The sequence below is a fragment of the Astyanax mexicanus genome, chromosome 10 (assembly GCF_023375975.1).
Source record: "Astyanax mexicanus isolate ESR-SI-001 chromosome 10, AstMex3_surface, whole genome shotgun sequence".
Taxonomy (NCBI): Eukaryota; Metazoa; Chordata; class Actinopteri; order Characiformes; family Acestrorhamphidae; genus Astyanax; species Astyanax mexicanus.
The window spans coordinates 49,295,047-49,320,262 of record NC_064417.1 but is presented as its reverse complement, the minus strand read 5'-3'; the positions used below and the strand labels follow the sequence as shown (position 1 = coordinate 49,320,262).

Genomic DNA, 25,216 nt, shown 5'->3' with positions numbered 1-25,216 from the left:
GATCAGTATTATTGCACAAAGAGTTTTTGTTTATAAGGGTAGTCTTATTTAAAAGTGGTACCAATAATTCTATATTAAAGTCATTCTCAGAGCAGGTCCAGGGTCAGTATTCAGTGGGATCAGGCAGCACAGTGTTGCTGTAGCCGTTGGGCTGCAAAAGCAACTGATTCAAGATGTCTGCCCTGACCTGCCACGTCCCAGACGTTTTGTTCCACACGTCAAAGGGAGGGCATGTGATTGGGCCGAGCGCGGGTTCTGCCGGGTTGTCATGGCCACCGCATGGAAAGAACAGGGTCGGCGTGGTTTACACAGTGGCAGCTTTTTTTTTAATCGGCCGTCTGTTCCTGCGCATCTCCGCCGGCGTCCCTCCGTCCCCCTTTCAGCAGCGCCAGAGTAAACACGCCTGTTCAAATAGCCATCACTCAAACCAGCGCCACCCCTCGCTCCCGCTGCCCCTCTCTCAGCCCGAACCCGGGCTCTCGCCCCCTCCCTCGCCCCAGGCTCCTTATCTGAATATGAAAGCGTTTCAACCTGTTACATTCAGAATAAAAAAAAAACAATACGTCTCACATACTCATATTTGTAAAATGTAGTACTTTTAATCTAACACTCATGCATTAAAGAGCAGCGCTTCACATGAAGTTTCAGTTTCATCTTCTCCAGCATCACAAAAGCTATCAGCAAGATTCTTCCTAAGTCTAAAGTCTTAAGCATTTTATTTTTTAATTAGTGGTGACAATCATTTACAAAAAATAATAATCAGATTAATCATAAACCAAAATATTCTGTGATTAATTCAAATTAATCTAACTCTTTCTCCTTAAGATTTAAGCTTATAATAGTATATATATCCAAAAGCAGTGTGAAAGACTGGTGGAGGAGAACATGATGCCCAGTTCACCCATGAAAACTGCAATTAAAAAACAGCGTTATTCCAATATTTCAAATATTGATTTATAACCTTTTTAAACTTTAAGAGACGCTGTGCTAAATAAAACCATGGACACGTCATCAGGATAGGGCCATACATGGTCAAATGATTAATTTACATAAAAAAATTATCAATGTGTTAAAGTTTGCAGATTAACTGTATGAGTTCAGGTTGAGAGCACCAGAGAAAAACAAAGGTGGTATGACTGTGGTGTAAAAAAAAAAACAGTTTTTAAACTTAAAAAACTATATATGTTAAGGATTAAACTGGTTTAAGAAACACAGTGTCTGTATCTTCTTGTTTTTTTGTAAAAGAATCATCACACAGCCTCCGTTTCTGAGTCTGTCTCGTCTTTAATGTCCTCCATTGTGATCTGTTCTCTCTCCTCCCTTTATTCTCCTCATATCTCTCTCTGGTTCTGTCAGGCGAGCCGACCCACCTGTGTTTGCACAGTGACAGTGCAGCGCTGCTTTCAGCCCAGCCCGATAAGCTCCCAGCAAATAACATAAAAGACAGAGGGAGTCCCTGCACCCGTCTGTCCTGTCCTCCCTCTTTCATGCCTTTGTAATTCTCTGTGTTTATTAATCTCTCAGTCCACCCTGTGTTTGCTGTGTGTTTGCTGTGTTGCTTGTAAACCACACTCATATTCTAAATGAGTTATTAGAGTTTCAGGGTTACAGCATCCAGGTACTGTACAGGCTTGCAAAAGTATTCATAACCCTTGAACTTTTTCATATTTTCTCACTTTACAACCAAAAACCTAAATGTATTTAATAGAGATTTTAGATGATAGACAAAGAATCCTGGAGTCAGTCCTGAAGGCAATGAAGTATATTTTCAGCTTATGTATTCTCTTTATTTCTCTTTACTAATGTATGTAACCATTCTTCTCGTAGACTCCTCCTATGGCTGTGTATGTCTAGAGTATGTCTTAAGTGTTTCCAGATGTATACCATATCACCCCATTTAAACAGGTTCTCAAGTCTGGGAGAGGTAGAGAGCAGGAGGAACATCGAATTGGACAACATCTCTCTCCAGGGCTGGCCTAGGACCGCCTTAAAAATATTGTCTTAGTCTTCATAATAAATAATTGTATTACACCTAAGGCAATGTCTGCGGTGTCTTTTTCCTCATCCGCATCTTCACAGCAAAGAGACAGCGATGAATGACAGCAACAAAATACTGTCATTCATGAAGGAGATTCACCTTCCGGCAAGATGATGACCCTAAACATACAGCCATAGCTACAGTGGAGTGGTTTCGATCAAAGAATATTCATGTGTTAGAATGGCATTAAGCTTCTGTGGCAAGACATGAAAACTGTTGTTCACAGACGCTCTTTCGAGCAGTTTTATAAGGAAGAATGGGGCACAAATCTCAGTCTTTAAAGTTTGTCTAGATTCATTACATTACATTACATTACATTTGGCAGACGCTTTTGTCCAAAGTGACTTACAATAATGAAGTACAAAAGTAATTTTTTTTTCAAATCACTTGACAAACCTCAAAGCACTTACAGCTGTAATTGCAGCGAATGGTAATTTTACTAAGTATCGCTACAGGGGGGCTAAATACTTTTGCACGTCACACTTGTCAAATTTTATTTGATTTAAAATTTGAAAAACATGTATCATTTTCATTCCACTTCACACTTATGCAATATGTTGTGTTTGTCCATCACTTAAAATCTCAAAAAAAAAAAATACATTCACGTTTGTGGCTGCAAGGGGTATGAATACTTTTCAAGCCACTGAATCTGAACATCAGCAGGTAAAAGTGACCCAAATTTAATTTCCTCACCCAATACAATGTATATTTTAGGCTCTTTACATTTGAGTGTGATCTACATTATACATATATAAAATTCATCTAAACAGTTATACACACCACTAAACTCATTCTCATATACTAACGAGCGATCGCGCTTCACATTAAGTTTCAGTTTCATCTTCTCCAGCATCACAAGAGCTTTCAAGGTATTATCTTCATCTGAGCTTACTGTCGAGAATGCATTCCAGCTCACTGTAAAAAGGGTGCGTTATTTAGACACGCCTAATTCTTTGATTTACAAATCTTTTAATGCTCTACAGGAAACTCTGAAGCTCAGCTCGCTGGGATCACTGAACCATTTTAAACTTTTAGTTTCTAACCACCATCAGAAAGCCTGTGACTGTAACTAACTAATAACTGAGTTTATAATTTATCTTATTTTATTTTTTATTACTTTCTTTGTTTGTATTTATTTATTTATTTATTTATTGTATCATGATCTTATGTTTAATATTAGTTTTCTTTATTGTCCTGCTGCTGATGTTGCTGCTCAGCACCAGGTAACAGATCCAGTACTGTAAGCATCTCCAGTGGACATCATACAAATGACGATGGACATCATAAAAGTCCAACCTAATCATAAAAATGGTCAAACTCATCATCAGAATCCGCTGGCTCATCCTTAGGCTTGTCCTTAACTGGAGCTGAAACTGGTTTCCTGTGTGAACGGTCCTCTTCTGAATTACTCTGCGAATCTGAATTACAAAACACAACAGTGAGTTTATAATTTTTCTGTTTAACCCTGTAAAGCCCAAACTATTAAATAATTGACAGAAAATTCCAATTCTTTGAAACTGGAGCCCTTTTTGGTCCTTTTGAACAAAGATTTTTTTTTTCAAAATATCAATTTGCATATATGAGTTTCAATTTGTATCATATTTGATACAACGGGTCTAAATAATAATACAATTTCAAAGTAATGAGAACATTTTAGTTAATTTTACTCATTGTGTAGTTCACAACCTATTTATTTTGTTTTTATTTTTATCTTTTTATTTATTTATCCTCCCCTAGCTGCTCTGTCACTTGTATTTCCATCCAAAATCCTCTTCAAAGCATCTTCAACACTGTATTTTTTTTATATATATATAATCAAGAGGAAGATGGATGATCACAAGCCATCAAACCAAACTGAACTGCTTGAATTTTTGCAGCAGGAGTAAAGCAGCATAAAGTTATCCAAAAGCAGTGTGTAAGACTGGTGGAGGAGATTATGATTAAAAGCACGGTTATTCCACCAAATATTGATTTCTGAACTCTTAAAACTTTATGAATATGAACTTGTAGTTTTCTTTGCATTATTTGACGTCTGAAAGCTCTGCATCTTTTTTGTTATTTCAGCCATTTCTCATTTTCTGCAAATGAATGCTTTAAATGACTACTTAAAATATTTTTATTTGGAATTTGGAAGAAATGGTACATTCTCCATAACGTCTACACTTTTCTAATATATGTCTGTAACATTTTACTACTGTAAGGGACAGTAATTAACAATGTTGAATGGTTCAGGATTGTCTCAACTAATTATTAATTGACACTATTTAAGACATTATTAAACATTAGTAGTTTTTAATGCTTGATAATGATGTGAATAAAAATGAATTGAGACTAATGAATTAGTTAAACAAATGTGGTAAGGATTAATAATGTTCTTAATTAGTGTGAATTAAGAATTTGTTGAAACATTCTGACGTGAGTACTGTTAATTAATGTATTCTTATTGTTACGTGTTACCATTCTTTCTGTTACCATCACTTTCTATTCTATCACCAGCCAGGAGGAGGGTTGATGACGTTGATGAAACTATGTTACCAAATAAATCAAACTGATCTCATTTGATTCCACTGGTTGAATCAGCTGATCAGTTTTCAAACAGCTGATCTCATGTGTTTCCTTTAGCTGGAATTAAAGCCTGCAGCTACTCCAGCTCTTCACAGACTGATCCGACATCCACAGGTTTGCTCTACACTGTAGATGTGTGAAGTAAACCTACAGCAGGGTGTCCAGTTCCAACCTTTATCACTCCTCAAACACACCTGACTACACTCAGCACTGAACTGCCACCTTTAGAGAGTGTGTAAGTGGAGAACATTTATCAAACTGGAACGAACACCAGACTTCCAATAGGCATGAGCACAGCTAAACACTACTCTACTTATCTACAGAAATAAAACACCATACAGTAAATATACTAGTACATCTAAAAGATAGATAGATAGAATATCGTTGAAAAGTTACTTTATTTCAGTAATTCAGTTCAAAATGTGAAACTCATATATTATATATATGTATTAAACACCTTTATTGTTGATGATTATTATGGCTTACAGCCAATAAAAACCCAAAAATCAGTGTCTCAGAAAATGAGAATATTATATAAGACCAATTCGAACTTTTGGCAGTGTGGGCAGTGTGCCAAGTCCTGCTGGAAAATGAAATCTGACTCTCCAAACCATCACTGATCATCAGTAAATTTTACATTTCATTTGTAAATCAAGGGAGCAGAGTCTGGAGGAAGAGTGGAGAGACACACAGTCCAAACTGCTTGAGGTCTAGTGAGAAGTTTCCACCAATCAGTGATGGTTTGGAGAGACATACACACACTAAGAAAAGTGAGTACAGATTTGTACTTAAAAGGGTACAAATCTTGTCGCTGGGGCTGTACCTTATTATACCTTTCACTGAAAGTCCTTTTTTGTACCCATATTTTTGTGCCAGTAAAGATTATAAAGATTCTAAACATTATCATCAACTAAATATGTGTCAAGAACTTGATGATCCACAATTGTCTGGCTTTCAAATGAAAAATGTGCAATTAAAATATATATTGTTTATCAGTACAGTGATGCAGAATACTGAATGTACCTTTTGGCTGGTTAAATGGTACAAAGCTGTACTTATTGCTGTTAGGAAAGACTTTGTACTTCAGAGGGAACAAATCTGACCCTGAAAAGACCAATATTGTACCATTGAGGGTACAATTATGAAGAGTGTACCTTTGAGTACAAAAAAAGTACTCATATCGTACCTGTTTTTTAGAGTGCAGTATAACCTCATATGGACACACTTCTTGTACCATCTAGTGGCCACATGACGACATTACACTCAACTGACTAAAAACAAGATGCCGGGAATCCCAGTCAGAAGCTTCTACAGCCAGTTGCTCTGGCACATCTACAGTACATTTGATATTTCACTATTTGTCATAAACAGCAGAACTATTTTGACATTTTTGTTCACCTTTTGAATTGAGTGTTTCCTTTTCTTCATCAGAACTGTAGGGGAAAGCAAAAGCACACTGCAGTCAAAACAAAAGGTCAAACATACTGTAATATTCACATTACTGTAAAAAGACTGCGTGCAGTATAGTGATTATACTGTACCAGCTTTAAATTAATACCCACTCATGTTCCTCAATGTTGATTTGTGGAGCGAGAAGACCTTCAACATCATCTTCATCCTCATCGTCCTGATATTTAGTGTGATTGTAGGCTGGACCACGTGACCACGGGTACGCTTTCTCAACCACCACATCATCATCCTCATCATCATCATCATCATCATCATCACCATCCTCAATATCATCTTCTATCTCTTGATCGTACAGCTCTTCATCTTCTGTCTCCTCGTCTTTATACAAATCTTTAAGACTAGAACAAAATTCAGGATCAGAGAAAAAAATACACACATCTGACCCAAAAGACTAATACTAGACTAAAAATCTTAACATACTTAAGAGAAACGCTAAACTATATATTTTTTACATTAATAGCTTAAATGTTATCCTCTGAAGTAATGAAACATACCAGTCCTGCTTAAAAATGTTATAAATATTTCCTAACCTTTAAAAAATAACTTTTATTGCAGTCATTTCCGCAGCTCAGCCAATCAGCTCTCCCTTCTGCCCCGCCCTAAACCCATACATCACTCAGTGCTCCTCCTAAACTACCCCTTCATTTTAAGCTTTTAACCTTTTTCAAATTTGAGCTGAGGGTGGTTTAGTGCCCCTTTAAAACATATTTTATTATAACACCAAAAACAGAAGCATTATTTCTTGTTTAAATAAGAAAAATCTAACCGTGTATCTTCTTGTAAGGAAAATAGTTTTTTTTAAATAATAGACATAAGACTGTTGCAGGTATTTCATTCATTCAGTGAATTAATGAAAAACTGCACTGAATGGCTTTGTTTGAGGCAGAGAGAATATTATCGTCACATTGCTCCTTTAAATACAGAGTTCCTGTGACACAATTTACACAAAATTATGCACTTTTAAATATTCCAGCTATCAATTTTTGATTTACTTACTTGGTTTATTTACTTACTGTAGAAAGCTCTGATCCTAAGAATAGCAACACACTGTAAGCTCTGATAAGTTAAATTTACTTAGGAAACCGGTTGCCTTAAAAAAGTTAAGTAATGGGGAATAAAAACTTAAGTTAGTATAACTTAGAACATCAAGTAATTTCAACTAAAGGAAAAGTTGATTTAACGTTTTTTATTTTTGTTATATTGTGAGACCGGATAAATTGAGTTTACTTAAACAAACTGAGGAAACCAGTTGCCTTAAAAAAGTGAAGTAATGGGGAATGAAAACTTGAGTTAGCATAACTTAAAACATCAAGTTATGGCAACTAAAAGGGAACTTTTATTTTTGTTATACTGTAAGACCGGATAAGGTGAGTTTACTTTTTAAGGCAGCCGGTTTGCTTATTTTTTTTAAAGTAATGGGGAACAAAAATTTGAGTTAGCATAAATTAAAACATCAAGTTTTTACAACTAAAGGGGAAGTTGATGTATTTGTAAGGAAGCCCAGGGGGAATCACTACACACTGATGGTGAGTGTTAGTCAGAAACTGTTGGACACACCCAGTATGCAAATAGATTGTGAAAGGAGCCAATGAAAAAGAAGCTGCCAATGGCAAAACAGACAAAACTCAGTTATTTATTTCAAAGATCTCAGTTTGAATAGTACAGTATTTTTTAACTTAAAATAGTTGAGTATTGTTTAGAAATATCCAATTTGATGTAAAACAGGCTTAAATCATTTGAGTTTAAACAACGTATGGGTTTACAGTGAGCAAGAATTCTCAAATGTTAAAATTTCCTTCATATGAGGCCATTGCTTTTTAGAAAAATGACAAATAAAGTGTACAAATAAAAGGTTCCATTTTTATATTATTTTGTTAGGTCCTACTAATACCAAATTAAAGAAAAATTAAAAATGCCCACCATTCAAAAGTCTGGGTCTTAAGAGGATATAATGTAGTTAAAGAGTGAATTATATTTTGATTATTGCAGATTTATTATTTATTACAATTACAATTAGAAATTTCATACAGTTACAAACATGAAAGCTGTTTATGCAATGTTTGATTAGAAAACCTCACGATTTGTGCACATAATATGAGGCAAAATTGGACAAAAATGCTGGTCTGTTAAAGCACTCATACACAATATTACAATTTGGTCCATTTTTTATCTTGTATAAGATAGTTTTGAATATATCAGTATTTAAAATCTATTATTCAGCTGTAACTACCACCACCATGTTTTACAGTATGTGGGTTACATATACAAATAAATGTATTTATGTCACTGTACACCTGTATAAAAGCAGATATATAGTGCATTATTTCTTATGGTTACCTGTCATTGATGTTCACTTTTGAATCTGATGCAGCATCTTCACTGTCATTTCCTCTTTCATCTGACTCATCACCTCTTTTGATCTGTCTACTTCTTGGTGCTTTAACCTTTACACTTATCTCCTCTGGTCCATCTTCATCTCCATCATCACCATCATCATCTTCTCCATCCTCCTGATCATCATCTTCCTCTCCTTCACTTTTTTCTATTAGTTCTCCATCTCCATCATCAACATCATCATCCTCCTCTTCTTTATCTCCTCCATTCTCATCTTCTTCATCTTCACCTTTATCCTTCTCATCATCATCCTCTTCCTCCTCCACCTCCATCTCTACAAGAGATGCTCCTTCAGACTTTTCTCCACCTTTTCTCCTCTTATTACATAATCTCTCACTCTTTACCTCTTCATTCTGTTCTTCATCACCCACATCATCCTCCTCCTCTTTCTTTTCTTCTCTTCTCTGCTCCCCATCTTCACTCACTCGTTCTTCCTGATCTGTGAGATGCTTCTCCTCCTCTAAATCATCTTCATTCTTCTTTATTCTCTTCTTTGTCTTCTGCTTCTTCTTGTTCTTCTTCTCCACTGCAGTGGGACTGTCTGTAATCCTGTCCTCCTTACAGTTATCCTCCTGTTCCCTCTCTTTATCCAGATGTTTAGTGGACCCTACTCCAGCTGTGCTCTTCACCTGAGTATTGGATGCTCTGGATGTCGTTACAGTTGAGCTCTGACTGATCTTGTTTTTGTCATTGCTGGTGTTACAGTGGTGATTTGACCTGGATGAGGACCTCCCTGAGACACCACCTTTCTCTTCTGAAGATGATCGGTCTATCTCTGTTTCTCGTCTTCTTTGCTTAGTCATTTTCTCCATTACAGAAGAACGTACGACTTTTGCATCTTCTGAGGACTGATTAACACATTCACTGCTGGACCCTACTCCAGCTGTGCTCTTCACCTGAGTATTGGATGCTGTCGTCACAGTTGAGCTCTTACTGATCTCGTTTTTCTCATTGCTGGTATCAGGGTGGTGGTCTGACCTGGACGAGGACCCCATAGAGACACCACCTTTCTCTTCTGATGATAAACGGTGTGTCTGACTTTCTCTTCTCCTTTGATTTCTCACAGTGGACAGTGCACTACTTTCAATGCTGTCTCCATGGCCATCTGAAAGACAAGCTGTGGACAGATATACAAGATATACAAGATAAAGCAGAGTTGCACTGGCCGGTCTGTAGTTTGAATCTAAGTCTGGTTCTAGCTCAAATTATCAGCTCACAGACAGGCCAAGTGCTGCATGTACTGACACCCCGGTTGCCAAGTATAATATGGGACCTGCGCTGTGTGCCAACACCCCGGCTGCTGAGTATAAACTTCATTCTGCCCAATTCCACATGGCCGATACAGAGTCTCAGAGAGCTCTCTCTGGACAGTTAAACTGAACTGGGTAAACCAAGGCCACAGTTGTGGTGGCTGAGGGGTTGAGTGTTAAATTTACAAGGTCTTTAGGTTTGACAAAAATATTTGAACATCTGATCATTAATCGATTTTTTAAGTGTTTTTATTCACAAAAAATCTGTTCATAGATTGTTGGTTTGTTTGTTTGGGTTTTGTGCCATATCAGCAACATGATGGCTATTTTATGGCATCAACAATGTTCATATCTTGAGCATCACATTCTTAAATTAGTGTCTTCATATGAAGGACTTCCAGAAAATTAAGTATTCTAGCTGGTGGAATCGCTTCAAACAGTTGTTTCACGTTTGTAACCCTATAAAAGTCCTTTCTGGTGGTTAAAAGTGCAGGGCAGTCTACTAAGATATGTTTAACAGTTTTGAGGAGTATCACAGAACTGGCAGGCTGGAGTCCGTTCGCCAACCAGGAGGTGACGGTGGGTAAGAGCAGTATGTCCAATTCGGCAACTAGTCATGATTGTCTGTTCTTGTCTATTAAGGAAGTCCATATTGCATTTTCTATTAATGATTGGTGATATTTCATACAGTTTATTTTGTGGATTCTGTTGATGGATGGATGGATGGATGGATGGATGGATGGATGGATGGATGGATGGATGGATGGATGGATGGATGGATGGATGGATGGATGGATGGATGGATGGATGGATAGATAGATAGATAGATAGATAGATAGATAGATACTTTATTTATCCCGAAGGAAATTTAGGAAATTTAGTTTATTATTCAAATAAACAAGTAGTCAAATAAACAGCATACTTCAGTTTCTTTTGTGTCGGTCAGTGTAACAAAATAAATCTGATAAAGAGAAGAGGCTGGATTTTAGCTTAGTAATTAGATTCATCAGTGCATTTGAACTCTTAACCAGAGTATTCTGAAATATTTTAAGTATATTATAGGTTTTCTCAGTTTGTGCATGCATGAAAAAAACCTGTAGTAATCGGATAATAAAGTGCATATAAACACGTGCAGTGCTTCCTCTGAAATCAAGAGTATATCTGACAGATATAATGGTTCATTTAATATACTGTTCATTACATACTGTAACATAATAATAAATGTGCAATGAAAAAGTGCACAAAATTTAGAGTAGTGTAATTTAGACACATCACAAACAGCACAAACAGTGGCCTAAGTCCAAACTGCCAATATCCAATGATTTTAAAATCCAATACCTACAATAATCTATATCAGCTTGTACTGATACCATTGCAGGTACATAAACATCTACATAAATGTAAAGATTTTGACCACAGCTACCTGCTCAGGTCAGTTATAACAAACCACTATCAAAAAGCAGTTCTGCACTTTTATCATACCTGATTTTGTGTCGAGTTCAGAGGAGCGGTCGCTGCCTTTCTCCTTCCTCCTTCTCCTCTGGTCCTGATGTTTCTGAAGCTCAGAGTTTGAGTCTTTTCTCCATTTTTCTCTGTCTGACTGCTCACCATACATCAGCTCCTCAGCACCAGCTTCAGACATCCTCAGTATCTTCCACACCAGCGGGTTTACAGGAACACCCATCCATGGAGCTCCAGCAGGGGCAGACTGAACCCCTCCTGCCCAGGGTTTTAGATACTGTGGGAAATGGCCACTGGAAGGCTGTTCCTGCTGGACTACAGGGTATGGATCATACCGTGGGTCAGCAGGTAAAGGTACAGGTGAATTTAAAGCTTGGTGAATGCTCTGGAAGGTTTTGCTCTGCTTTGAGATGTTGCTCTGCTGGGGTTCGGCCTCTGAAGGCCATGTGAAGGGTGCGTAGAGAGGCTGGGAGTCGTTTGGGACGATCCCTTGAAGGTTCTGCTTGTTATCTTGTTTGGACATTGTGCTCCTAGGCTTCCGGGCATGAACTGAAACCATACAAAAAGATAATTTAAATTTATTTATCTATTCTACATATTTAAAACTTTATTTTCTCCCCAATTTAGCTTAACTAACAATGCTCTCAACAATAGGATAAAGGTCAGGAAAAGCGCATGCCTCCTCCGATACATATGAAGTCAGGCTCCGCCCCTTTTCTAGCTGCCACCAATACAGCATCACTAGATAGTATCCCCCTCCCAGAAAGAGCATGGCCAGTTGTTCTCTCTCTCTGACTCTGGCTGCTGATGGCTATGCAGCAAAATTAAGAGACCGCTTCAGTTTCTGAATCAGTTTCTCTGATTTTGTTATTTATAGGTTTATGTTTGAGTAAAATGAACATTGTTGTTTTATTCTATAAACTACAGACAACATTTCTCCTAAATTAATATAAAATAAAAATATTGAAATTTAAAGCGATATGAGAAATGGCTGAAATAACACAAAAGTTGCAGAGCTTTCAGACCTCAAATAATGCAAAGAAAACAAGTTCATAAGATTTAAAAGTTCAGAAATCAATATTTGGTGGAATAACCCTGGTTTTTAATCACAGTTTTAAACATGCATCTTGGCATCATGTTCTCCTCCACCAGTCTTACACACTGCTTTTGGATAACTTTATGCTGCTTTACTCCTGGTGCAAAATTCTCGCAGTTCAGTTTGGTGGTTTGATGGCTTGTGATCATCCATCTTCCTCTTGATTATATTCCAGAGGTTTTCAATTTGGTAAAATCAAAGAAACTCATCATTTTAAGTGATCTATTATTTTTTTCCAAAGCTGTATAATATAATCTGGCATAATATTGTGTGAATGTTCGGCAGGACTCTACCTTCTCCTCTCTTCTCCTTACTCTCTCTGCTCAGTGGGATGGAATGAGAGATGGGAGGATGAGACGGGTCAGATGAAATGGATGAGGCAGAATGGGATCCTATGGAGGATGTCTTTCCCCCATTTATCCTTTGATCTTCCTCCATCTGCTGTATGCATGCTTTTAGATGCTCTTCTATCCTCTGGACAGAGTTACACAAGCACACAATCACTGCCATATGTATAAGTACAGTGTAGACTATTATATGTAAGAATAAAAAAAACATTTTTAAAATTAAAAAACTCACAATTGGCAAAATGCCAGCACACCACAAAGAAGGATTTTAAAGAAAAAAAAAAAGTTTCTTTGATCTTACCAAATTGAAAACCTCTGGAATATAATCAACAGGAAGATGGATGATCACAAACCATCAAACCACCAAACTGAACTGGTCGAATTTGTGCACCAGGAGTAAAGCAGCATAAAGTTATCCAAAAGCAGTGTGTAAGACTGGTGGAGGAGAACATGATGCCAAGATGTATGAAAACTGTGATTAAAACAGGATTATTCCACCAAATACTGATTTCTGAACTTCATGAATATGAACTTGTTTTCTTTGCATTATTTGATTTGCAATATTTTATTTGGAATTTAGGAGAAATGTTGTCTGTAGTTTATAGAATAAAACAACAATGTTCATTTTACTCAAACATAAACCTATAAATATCAAAATCAGAGAAACTGATTTAGAAACTGAAGTGCTCTCTTATTTTTTCCAGAGCTGCATATGTGGCATCATGTCTATTAGATAAACGAACTCATAACACAGTATGATGTATTCATGAGGTATTATAAACATGGTTATAAATATTTATATACATAAAAAAAAAATATATATATATATATATATATATATATATATATATATATATATATATATATATTTTTTTTTTTTTTTTTACTCATTTTGATTAAAATAAATAGTTTTACATATCCAGTGTGTATCATTTCTTTCAGGTCTTAACCACAGATCTTCCCAAAACAATAAAATAATAAAATAAATGCAATTCTTTTTGAACAGTGCCCCTAAAAGTTCTTTCTGTGGACAACGTGAACATCTGGAGTCGATCACACACTAAACCGACAGTACCTTACGCTGTTCTAACAGCCTCTTATCTTTCAGCTTCTGCTGCCATCGAGGGAAGTTCTGCTCCAGGTACCGCTCATACTCCACCTGCTCAAACAGAGAGAGAGGAGTGAGATAAAAATACAATACGTTTAGACACATCTTCTCATTCAATGTTCTTATTTTTGGAACACATAAGGAATTATGTAGTAAACTTGTTAACTTTTAACACAGTTAACTTGCAGTTTCTGAGGCTGGTAACTCTGATAAATGTATCCTGTGCAACAGAGGAAACTCTTACTCTTCCTTTCCTGGGGTGGTCCTGATGAGAGCCAGTTTCATCATAATGTTTTTGATGGTCTTTGTGACTGCACTAGAGTATGCTTTTAAAATTCTTGAAGTTTTTTAAATTATTTACTATCTGTGAAGCTTTTAGGCTTTAAGGCTGTTTCTTCTCTGGGGTGGTCCTGATGAGAGCCAGTTTCATCATAATGTTTTTGATGGTCTTTGCGAACAAATTTCTATAAATGTTTTGGATTGACTGACCTTCATTTTGTTCTTTACTTAGTTGAGTAGCTAACTCTTGACGAGTTCAGCACAGCTGTTAACTGAAAGCCTGAATTCCAGGTGACTCTACCTCATAAAACTGACTGAGAAAATCCAGCCGAGATGTGCAGAACTGTCTAATATAAGCAAGAGGAGCTACTTAAAAAAAATATAAAAGAAAAAAACATATTCTGGTTTGTTTAATATTTTGTTGTTTACTGAATAATTTCATATGGTTTTCTTCATAGTTTGGAAGACTTTAGTATTAATCTAAAATGCAGGACATTTTAAAATAATAAAAAAAAACACAGAATTGAACGTGTGTCCAAATTTCCTGGTACAGTAAATGGTCAGGCCTTGGTCAAACACAAGATCCAGAAAAGTGTCCAGAACAGCATGTAAAATCTTCACAGTCCACTGACCCGTATGGTGTTCATGGCTTCAGTTCGAGCCACCAGGTCAGTGAGGGTGTCCTGCGCTCTCTGGAAGTCCTGCAGCAGCTTCTGGTTATGGAGCCGCGCCCTGCGCTCCCTCTCACTCACCTCCTGCCAGCGGCTCTGCAGCAGGGCTGCTTTACTACTACTGCACACACACACACACACACACACATTAGCCTCGCTTACAGGATACTACCTCACAACTTTATACACATGTGGGTTTCCCATCCATCCTTAGAGGAAACACTTTATGATCAGTTTCCTCTCGACAATAATATACAGCACCACTCAAAAGTTTGGACACTCCTCTTCTCATTCATTGTGTTTTTTCTGTCTTTTTATGATTTTTAACATTGTAAATTTAATCTTAAAGACTATATTAAAGATATACAGGAACACATGCTGAATTATTCTGTAGAAAAAAGTGATAAAAAACAGAATATGTTTTATACTTTAGATTCTTCTAAGTTGTATATTCTTTAAATAATAATGTCTTGTAATTTTATTTTAACATTGTTTTTTTTAACACACACTCTCAGACTTGCTGATGCCTATAACACTATTTTTATAGTTCTACCCTATTTTGCACTAGTAGTTCATTCACTAGTTCATTCATCTACTGTTTATGTATATTTTGCACTGCTGAATTTAAATCATTATATAACTGTTTATATAACTCACTTTATGCACATCAACTGGTGTTCACTGTCTATTGTTCAACTGCACTACCTCCATTCTACATTACACACACACTAAAGACTGTACTTATACACTGTACATTCTATTTTTTATTTGATTGTATTTATATGTATCTTTATATCTTTATATTTTATATTTTTCATTTTGTAACTTTGTGTATTATACCTGCTGCTGGATGTCTAGAATTTCCCCTCGGGGATCAATAAAGTATCCATCCATCCATCCATCCATCCATCCATCCATCCATCCATCCATCCATCCATCCATCCATCCATCCATCCATCCATCCATCCATCCATCCATCCATCCATCCATCCATCCATCCATCCATCCATCCATCCATCCATCTGCATTATGTCTTACATTTATTTCTTACATTCCAATTTCCAAATGTGCGAAAAAAGACATAAGTATAAATAAAGAAATGCCCATATAAATAATTAAATAGATACATTATTTATTTATGTATTTATTTTTCCCTTAGATTTTTAATTTCTTATAACTTTCTTTTAAACTTGTTCTATAAGGAATCTTAAATATTTCTGTAAAGCACTTTAAATTGCCTCTGGGTATGAAAGGTGCTCTACAAGTAAACATGCCTTAATTGTTTTCATGCTTTTAGTATTAATCTAATCAATAAAATAAAGAAAATAAAGACATAAAGAAAAACATGGAATCAGAAAAGGGTGTCCAAACCTTTGACTGGTACTGTTTATACTAAAATAAATATTTTACTCACCGGTTTGGATCTCGTAGTTGTGATTTAAGATCTGTTCTCAGATCCATTCTCATATTTTGTTGACTCTGGAAATCAAGCCATCATATATTTTAGAAACACACACAAACACACAAACACACAGAATATATTAATACATATCGTTATATATGATGTGTACATAAATTATAGTAATATTATATTACTATTACATTTTTTCATTTTTAGATATCACATTTCAGTTTTTGCCAAAAATAAACTTTAAATTATATTTAGCAAAATATCTATTAAATCAGCCTTTAGTACTTAAAGTAGTATTTGGTATCTGAATTTTAGTATTTAGTATCTGAACCTAAAATCTAACCCTGGTCGAAACTGTAAGATTTATATATTAATTATTTTTTCCTTTTGGCATCACTATATTTATATTTAAAGCCACGGGGTCACAACGTGGCCTGAGGGCTCCGTCCAAAATCACAAGGCATGCTGTCAAATTAAACACCTCACAGTGTGCATAGGATGTGATTTTGGACGCAGCCAATATCTGAAATACAGTAAAGCAATGTCTCCCTCTGCTGACCTGACTGTGCAACAACACTATTATATTAAACACACAGAATAGCTTTTATTACATATATACTATAAATACCATTGAAACTAAAATACAAATTACAGTAAAAACAACCGTATACGTTTAAATCTGATAAATACGATATTATTGAAAATATATAACATTAATTTTATTTAAAATCCGATTTGCTGAAATTTAAAATCAGTCTGATTGAGACTAAATTAAAGAAAGAAACGAGTATGAAGAAGAACTAACATAATAAATGAAAAAATGATAACTTACCTCGTCTGTATCCAGCTCTCATGAGTTTTGTTTATTAGCTGTATTTTAGTGCTGTATCCAGGCTGATGATCAGAGTGCAGTGGCTGGGTGTAGCAGTACTGAAGAGAGGACTGGAGATTAGGAGAGATTAGGGATTATCTCTGTGAAAGAAATAAGGATGAAAAGAAAAAGGGATGAAGGGGGAGGAAACACACCATACTTCTACTTTACACAGGATTTATATTCTTATTTATTTATATACAACGTTACCATTTAATACTTTTTTACTGTGCTCACTGTTATGTGGGCTGTTTTTAGATTTACAAGTAAAATAAATCTTATTTTTAATAAAAATAAAATAAATAAAAGCATTTCTTTTAGATTTTAGAACATTTAAGTAGAAGGACCCCTTAAATTGAGATTTTTCAGAGGAACACTCAAAACAGATGGTTATGAGAACCACATTAATTTTTTTTCTTATTATTAAATATTCTGCTGTCTAATTGATTTGAGATACCAAGTTATTATTTTAAAATATTAAGTCATTATTTTGAGATAGTAAGTCATTATTTTAAGATAGTCAGTCATTATTTTGGGATAGTAATTCGTTATTTTAGGATAGCCAGTCGTTATTTTGAGATACTATTAATATTTTGAGAAAGAAAGTCGTTATTGTGAGATAGTAAAACATTATTTTGAGATACTATCTAATTATTTTGAGATAGTAAGTCGTTATTTTGAGAAAGTAAGTCGTTATTTTGAGACTGTAAATCGTTATTTTGAAATGGTAAGTCGTTGTTTTGAGATAGTAAATCATTGTTTTAAGATAAGGAGTCATTATTCTGAGATAGTAAAATAATGAGATAGTATCTCAAAGTAATGATTTACTATCTCAAAATAATGAGATAACAGTTTACTTAATAATAATTTTGAAAAAATAGAGCCGAATTAGAGCGTAACATTCCTACTAGATAGGAACCTTGTGTGTCCCAGCCTTCGGGTTTAGGGGGAATGTTTACAGTGTGACTCCAGTCTGTAGCTGCTTCAGTGAGTGTTAGCATTAGCTAGCCTGTTAGCTTGAGTAGTTGGCTTATCTTTATTATTATTATTTTACTGAATAAAATATAAAATACTTTATCATGCTTGCTGGTTAAACCCGTTGCTGCTAAAAGGCTAAACTTGCGGCTTATAACTGTTAGCTTAGCAAGCTAACTAACAACTAACTGCCTCGCTAAACTGAGAAACTAAGCTAAGCTAAGCTAGTTAGCTAACTAGCTATCTGACAGCTAGTTTAGATTTGAGTAATTTAGGGACATAAAACACTACTAAAACGTCTTTAAACCCATGGATAATTAAACTCTGCACCATATAGTCGTTAGAAATGGTTCTGAATGTTATTATTTGAGTATTTATGTAGTTTATAGAGGATAATAATTTCAGTAAGTGAGTTTTATTAAGGTTTATTTGAGAGTTTATGGTATATTTATAGTATAATGGTGAGTATGGGCAGTAAGTTGTGGTGCCGGGCGGAGCGGCTGTGTCGCCACATGCCCGTGGTGCTGAACACCGTGCTGGTGTTCTCCATCACGGCCGAGGTGAGCTATCTGGTGCTGGTGGAGGCTCCGCTGGAGCCCTCGCTGAAGAAGTCCGAGTGGACCTCCACCTGGAAGACCCTCCACCTGCTGGCTCAGTACTTCATGCTGGGGAACATCACCTGGAACGCCTGGCTGTTCCTGAAGACCAGCCCGAGTATCCGCGGAGTGTTTCTGGGCGGTGAAATTGTGGGTCAGGGGTGGAGGTAATTATACTACTACTACTTCTATTACATTTTTATATTTGTTATTAATTATATTTTTAAAGTTGCAAATTTACTTACATTTTTTAAATAATTTATATTACAGTTCCAAGTAGAATCTGTAGTAACGTTTATTATCAAACATGAAACCTTTTTATGTAATGCTTGAATAAAAATCTTTAGATGTGTAATATCAGGCAGAAAATTGACAAAAATGCTGGCCTGTTAAGGGTGTGGCACGACTTATTAAGGCGTGACTCCAAAAGACTCCAGAATTTCACCATACTGGTAAATCATTCCAAGATGAAAATAAAAAAAATCCATTTCACTCATTTCATTTTCTTACAAAAAAGTTTCCTTGAATTGGAACTTTTATCATAGGCATTAATTTACAGAAAATCAAGCTTTATTTTTCTCTGGCTACGAGCTAATTATCTCCTACTTCGATAAATTGTGGCCATTAAAAAAAAAAATTGTGGTACCTTCTGGTGTCTGGTCATATCATGGTCATACTTTAACCTTAAATTCAGTTAGTACAATACCAGTAACAGGTTTGGACACACCTCTTCTCAGTCAATGTGTTTTATTCTTTTCAGTTTTTTTTTTTTTTTTACCTTTATTGTAGATTAATATTTGCTAGGAACCTGGGTGTCATGGTCGATGACCAGCTTCTCTTCACGCACCATGTGGCCTCAGTTGCTCGATCCTGACGCTTTGCGCTTTACAACATCGGAAAAATTCGACCGTTTCTGACGCAACAGGCCACCCAACTCCTGGTACAAGCTGTGGTAATCTCACGCCTCGACTACTTCAATGCCGTACTAACTGGCCTCCCGGCCTGTGTAGTAAAACCACTACAGATGATTCAGAATGCAGCAGCACGTTTGGTCTTCAACCAACCAAAATGGGCACATGTCACTCCGCTGCTCATTGAGCTCCACTGGCTACCGGTTGCTGCTCGCATCAAATTCAAAGTGCTTACAATCGCCTACAAGGTGATGACAGTACAGGCTCCTTCCTACCTACACTCGCTCCTGAAGGCTTACGCTACCTCCCGGCCGCTGCGCTCCTCCAATGAACGTCGCCTCGCTTTGCCAAACACTCACACAAAGCAATCCAGACTGTTCTCATACAGAGTTCCCCAATGGTGGAACAAACTACCTTCCACTACCAGATCAGGAGAATCTCTCGCTATCTTTAAGAAACTCCTGAAGACAGAGCTCTTCAAAGAGCACTTACTCTCCAAACACCTCTAACAAACTAATTCTAACCTCATCTCCTTCTTCCTCTTCTCTACTCCTCTATCCCATTATTTCCCTCTGACCTCCTTAAGGCCCTATCTATAGATGTTTTATTTTTAACTTCTATTATTTTTGTACTTAACCTCTTCTATTATTTGCACTTCAATATTGTAAGTCGCTTTGGACAAAAGCGTCTGCCAAATGTAATGTAATGTAATGTAATATTAAATTTAATTTTATTTGTGCTTTAGCTCATTCCAAATGACCATCTCAGTTAATCAGGTTTAGATCAGGGGATTAATGTGGAGGACTAACACTTTTTTTTACTGTTAACTATGAAATTCCATATGTGTCCCTGAAGCGTTTTCATGTCTTTAATATTAATCTACAATGTAGATAATACATGAAATAAAGAAAAACATTGATTGAGAACAGGAGTATCCAAACGCTTGTTACTGTACATACACAAAACATCACCTCTGCATTATAAATGCATTACATTACCCACCTTCCCATGTAAAACTAATCCTGTACTAATAGAACTTTAGTTAACTTTTCACAGTAATAGACATTGCGATTAGGATTCCCACATATTAGCCTGCATGACACTAATTATATATTTACTTTATATTGGCTTTACATTGGCTGTTACAACTATCAGTCCCTCAATCCAGTGTTTACAGTTAACCAAGACATTGTTTCTACTATGATCTGTGTAATCCTTTAATTTAATCAGTTCTTAATTAAAGTAAACCAGATGAGCAAGTAGATCAGTGTTTTACTGGCAGAAACACACACTTCCTGCCTAAATATAAATAAGATGATTTCTTTGAAGTGAGTGCGGACGAATTTTACTACTGTATTTTATTGCATTTTGTAAATAGGAGGAAAGAGCCAAAAAAGCCAGCTTTCTCTCTGATGCACAATATAGTTCTAATTTAACATAATCTATTATATTGAGTCATTTTCTCTTTACCTGACAGGTACTGTTACACCTGTGAGACACACACACCTCCGCGGTGCTCGCACTGCTATGACTGCAATGTGTGCGTTCTGCGGCGAGACCACCACTGTGTGTTCTTCGGTCAGTGCGTGGGTTTCCGTAACTATCGGTTCTTTCTGAGCTGTCTGTTCTTCATGTGGTCCGGTCTGCTGTACGCCGTAGTCATGAACGCTGAGGTCTTCATCGTCATCTTAAAGGAGGGCGTCACCTTTCACAGTGTCATGCTGCTCATGGTTCCCTGGATTATGCTGGTCACTGGTAAGTGTGTGAGCTTGTTTTCCGTATTCGTTATGAATTCCTGTAAAATGAAAGACTCCTTATAGTGATTCAGGAACAGTGCTGTGATTTACGTACAGTGTATGTCAGGGATTACAGTTTTGCTGTAAGGAGCCACTAAGGTGACATCATGTAAAAAAAAGAAAAAAAAAATGTGTGGCCACTAGGGGTGTCACGATTCTCTAAATCCTCGATTCGATTTCATTTTCGATTTGAGGGTCACGATTCGATTCGATTCTCGATTTTCTTGTTTTTTTTTCTTGTTATTATTTTATGCCTCATAAAATTTAAATAATATATTTATTATTATTATTATTATTATTATAAATATTATAAATATTATTATTATTATTTATTAAGATATATATGGTAATGCCATCTAGTGACTTTTTTTGGTAGCAACAGTGTGCACTATTAAAACAAGCAGTTTATCAGAGCTGTGTGTGGATGGCTGGTGAAACTGCTCATTACATGAAGCTGCAGTTCTTCATCCAACCACTAGCAGCAGCAGCACAAGCCCCGCTCTCTTCACTCAGTCACTACTTCAGTACAGCCCAGCCACGGGCTACAGAGCTCAGCCAGTCCGTTTTTACTGTTTCTGTAAACAAATAAAGGTTTTAACCCCACTAACCGGATAATACAGCTCACTACAGTTCATCTTTCAGCCCAAGCAGCTAACAGCAGCAGGTTAGAACAGCCGACAGGGAGGCACTGCTCGGATTACATTATAAACAGGTCAGTTAGCGCGCTGCTAACCTCAGGATGTTTATAACTACGGAGTTTAGTGGACACACCACGGCCGCCAGGTAAGTCTTTTAAAGGCTACTGAAGACTATTAAAGGCTATTAGAGTGTAACCCCTGGCTCCCAGGGGTTACAAGAGGTTATTGAAAGCATTATTGGGGGGCAGAAATCAGTACAGGCTGGTTAGATAAGTGATGTGGGTATTGTCTTATAAATATTTACACATAACTTATATCTCTCCTGAAAAGCTTTTATTTTAGTCAGAAACACGCTTGTGTTTACTTTATCTGAGAGAAAGATGTTTTTTTAATTCAATGGAAAGCAACAGGTGTAGTCAATTATAAGTTTAAGATTTTTAATCCACCTCACTGTGATCTATAGTCAGTGTTCTCAAGTCACACTGACACACGCATTTCAGCGAGTTCACACGCTCTCACCTGCGCGCACCCACCCCTCCGTTAGATACAGATACAAAACCTGCGCGCCCAACCCCGCCCCCCCTCCCCCGTTGGACAGATAAAAACAGTGATCACACTCCCGCCGACTGCGCTCATGCAGTGGCTATCTCTATTTAAATGAATAGGATGCGCTGTGTTGGTGCCGCGCCATTTGCGTAGCGCGCTGCGCTATTTGCGTAGCGCGCGCGGGAGGGATCGTCGATCCTCTTTTTGACTTCGATACTCGAGATCGTGACCTCATTTCGATTCGATTTCGATAAAATATCGAGATCGTGACACCCCTAGTGGCCACAACTTATTAAGGCATGGGAATGAGATCCTTAAGGCATGGCCACGACATTTTTTTTTTTTTTTTTAACATGATGTCACCTTAGGGGCTCCATAGGACCCAAGTTCTCCAGCAGCAAAACTGTAGAACCCTGCCCTATACTGTACATAAATCACACTTCTGTTTCTGAACATAACCTCCACGTTTTTAATTTAGATAAAAATGTAAAATATGAAAATTACTGCAGCATATAAGAGTTCTTTACAAATTTCTGAAAGAAGGAAATGTCTACTAAAATCTTCTAAGGTTCACTCTGACAGCTTCCGTATGTAAAGATGTACAATATTGATTATCCCTTTTTGAAAATCATATTAAACAGTAATTTTTTAAACTCATATATTAAATAAATTATTATGTACTATTTTAGGCGTTTATTTCTTTTATTGTTGATGATGATGGCTTACAGCTAATGAAAACTCAAAGTCAAAAGTCAGTGTAGTGTCTACCAGCAGATTTTACAGCACTTCATGCTTCCCTCTGCTGACAACTTTTATGGAGATGTGGATTTAATTTTCCAGCAGGACTTGGCACACTGCCCACACTGCCAAACGTACCAAATGGTCTTATATAATATTCTAATTTTCTGAGATAGAGATTTTTGGGCTTTCATTGTCTGTAAGCCATAATAGAAATAGAAATAACCACTTAAAATAGATCATTCTGTGTTTAATACACCTATATAATATATGAGTTTCACATTTTGAAGTGAATTACTGAAATAAAGTAACTTAGGCAATGATATTCAAAATGGTTTTAGATGAAATAAGCCTTTGAGCCTTTGATTGGTCTTCTAATCTTCTTCCATGTTTTCTATTGGTTACAGGTCAGGTGACCGCCCAGGCCTTCGCCTTCGCGTTCATCGCAGACACCTGCGTGATCGGCTTCCTGCTGGTCTCTGCCTTCCTCTTTTTCCACATAGGGTTGATGTTGAGAGGGCAGACTACCAGGGAGTGGTACTCCTCCCGCCGGCCCTACAGCCTCGGGACTCTCGCCAACATCCGGGAGTGTCTGGGTGAACACTGGTTCCTCTGCTGGATCTGCCCCCTCATCCCCTCCCCGCTGCCTGGAGACGGCATCAACTTCAAACTCACAGGTTCACTGGAGCCGGCGCAGTGATGGCTGCATGCAACCAAATGTTTCTTGTGGTAATATGAAGCCAGAGTGAATGTAATGTATCCAGATGAGAGTAAGATGATCTAATTTGAAGCACTGATTTAGCTGAAAGAGCACTGATGGAACATTTACCAGCTTCCGAGGAACAGTTTCATCAACTGTCTTTACCTCTTGGGTATCAGCAAGCAATTTTACTTTTGTTACTTCAGTTATGCTTATATTTCCTCATATTTCCTCATCACTGTAGAAGAAAATGGAGAAATTGTATTATTGGCCATGAATAATGTTAATGGGATTGCCTTGACATATATATTATGTATGTAATGTTCTGTATGTAATGTGGTGCATTTATTCCATTTATTCCATTTAAATCGTTCCAGTATACTGTAATCGTCCTCGTTGATCCAAGTGATGGAGGAGGTTTTGGTTCAGATGTTATTATTTTTGTATTCCCTTGTTTACCTTTTTTTTATTTTAAACATTATTTTACATGTCATTTACCGTCTTATGCAAAAGTTTGGGCAGCCTGGTAAAGTTAAATAAGGTGTAAATAAGGAAATGTCTTCCTCAGAACACACAAAAAAACATAATTTCAGTTTATTTTGTAATGCATAATTTGCTTAATTTAGCATGCAAATTAGCGTGCAAAAGTAAGACCATGTAATACCACATTTACATATATTTTATATATATATTCTTTATTTTCTTTTACGTTGTTGTTGTTAAATTCGAAAAATAAATAGGAATTGTGTCTAAAACGTATATTTGCTGTTTAAAAACAATCCAGCAAAATGCCACATGTGCCCAAACATTTATGTAAGACAGTACATGCCAAACAACATTAAACCCGAATGCCAAGGTACAACTGTTATTTTCCATTTATAAAAATAAAAAGATTTTTTTGACATGTAAAACCTTTGTTCAGTTTTTCAGTAGTTAATAAGGTGTAGACATAATTCTAGTGTCTTTCAATGAATCAATTAAGATCAATGAAGATCTTTCATAGCTCAAGATATACTCTGAATGAACACATTATTACACATATAGATGAGTGTAACCTTTAGTCCTACATACTTTTTGCACATTTTATACAGTATTCTTGATGTGGAGAGTGTGTTTTTTTTTTGCTATAATCGCAATGAAGCCTGGTTAAATCATTCCTTTCAGTGGTTAAATAACAAGATTTTAAATATATATATATATATACATTTTTAAGCCATCCAGTTATTCATTTAGCAGCTTTCAAGCAACAGAACAAACTTCTCATTAAAAAAAACAGCATGTTTGTCAATCACGTTTTCATAAAATTACATTTATCACAAAAATTGTCAACCCTATTGTGCAGTGTTGTTAACACT

At 36.4% G+C, this 25,216-nt stretch overlaps 2 protein-coding genes across 3 annotated transcripts; one reads left to right on the top strand and one right to left on the bottom strand.

Moving 5' to 3' along the window:
* Positions 1-3,202: 3,202 nt before the first annotated feature.
* LOC111195864 (glutamic acid-rich protein) lies at positions 3,203-17,343 on the bottom strand. 2 transcript variants are annotated; one of them, XM_022684373.2, is made up of 10 exons: positions 16,923-17,343; positions 16,094-16,158; positions 14,641-14,800; positions 13,697-13,780; positions 12,568-12,748; positions 11,200-11,727; positions 8,411-9,584; positions 6,166-6,411; positions 6,002-6,036; positions 3,203-3,456 (listed from the first exon to the last, which is right to left on the bottom strand). In XM_022684373.2, the coding sequence occupies exons 2-10, from the start codon at positions 16,144-16,146 to the stop codon at positions 3,335-3,337; spliced, it is 2,583 nt and encodes an 860-aa protein (XP_022540094.2). In that variant the 5' UTR covers positions 16,147-16,158; positions 16,923-17,343; the 3' UTR covers positions 3,203-3,334. The 2 variants fall into 2 exon arrangements, with proteins under 2 accessions (XP_022540094.2, XP_049339840.1); XM_049483883.1 differs by lacking the exons at positions 12,568-12,748; positions 14,641-14,800; positions 16,094-16,158; positions 16,923-17,343 and having other exon boundaries at positions 13,697-13,781.
* Positions 17,344-17,920: 577 nt separating this feature from the next.
* zdhhc24 (zinc finger DHHC-type containing 24) lies at positions 17,921-24,772 on the top strand. Its single transcript, XM_007254443.4, has 3 exons — positions 17,921-18,699; positions 20,921-21,198; positions 23,569-24,772. The coding sequence occupies exons 1-3, from the start codon at positions 18,395-18,397 to the stop codon at positions 23,859-23,861; spliced, it is 876 nt and encodes a 291-aa protein (XP_007254505.2). The 5' UTR covers positions 17,921-18,394; the 3' UTR covers positions 23,862-24,772.
* The last annotated feature ends 444 nt before the right edge of the window (positions 24,773-25,216 follow it).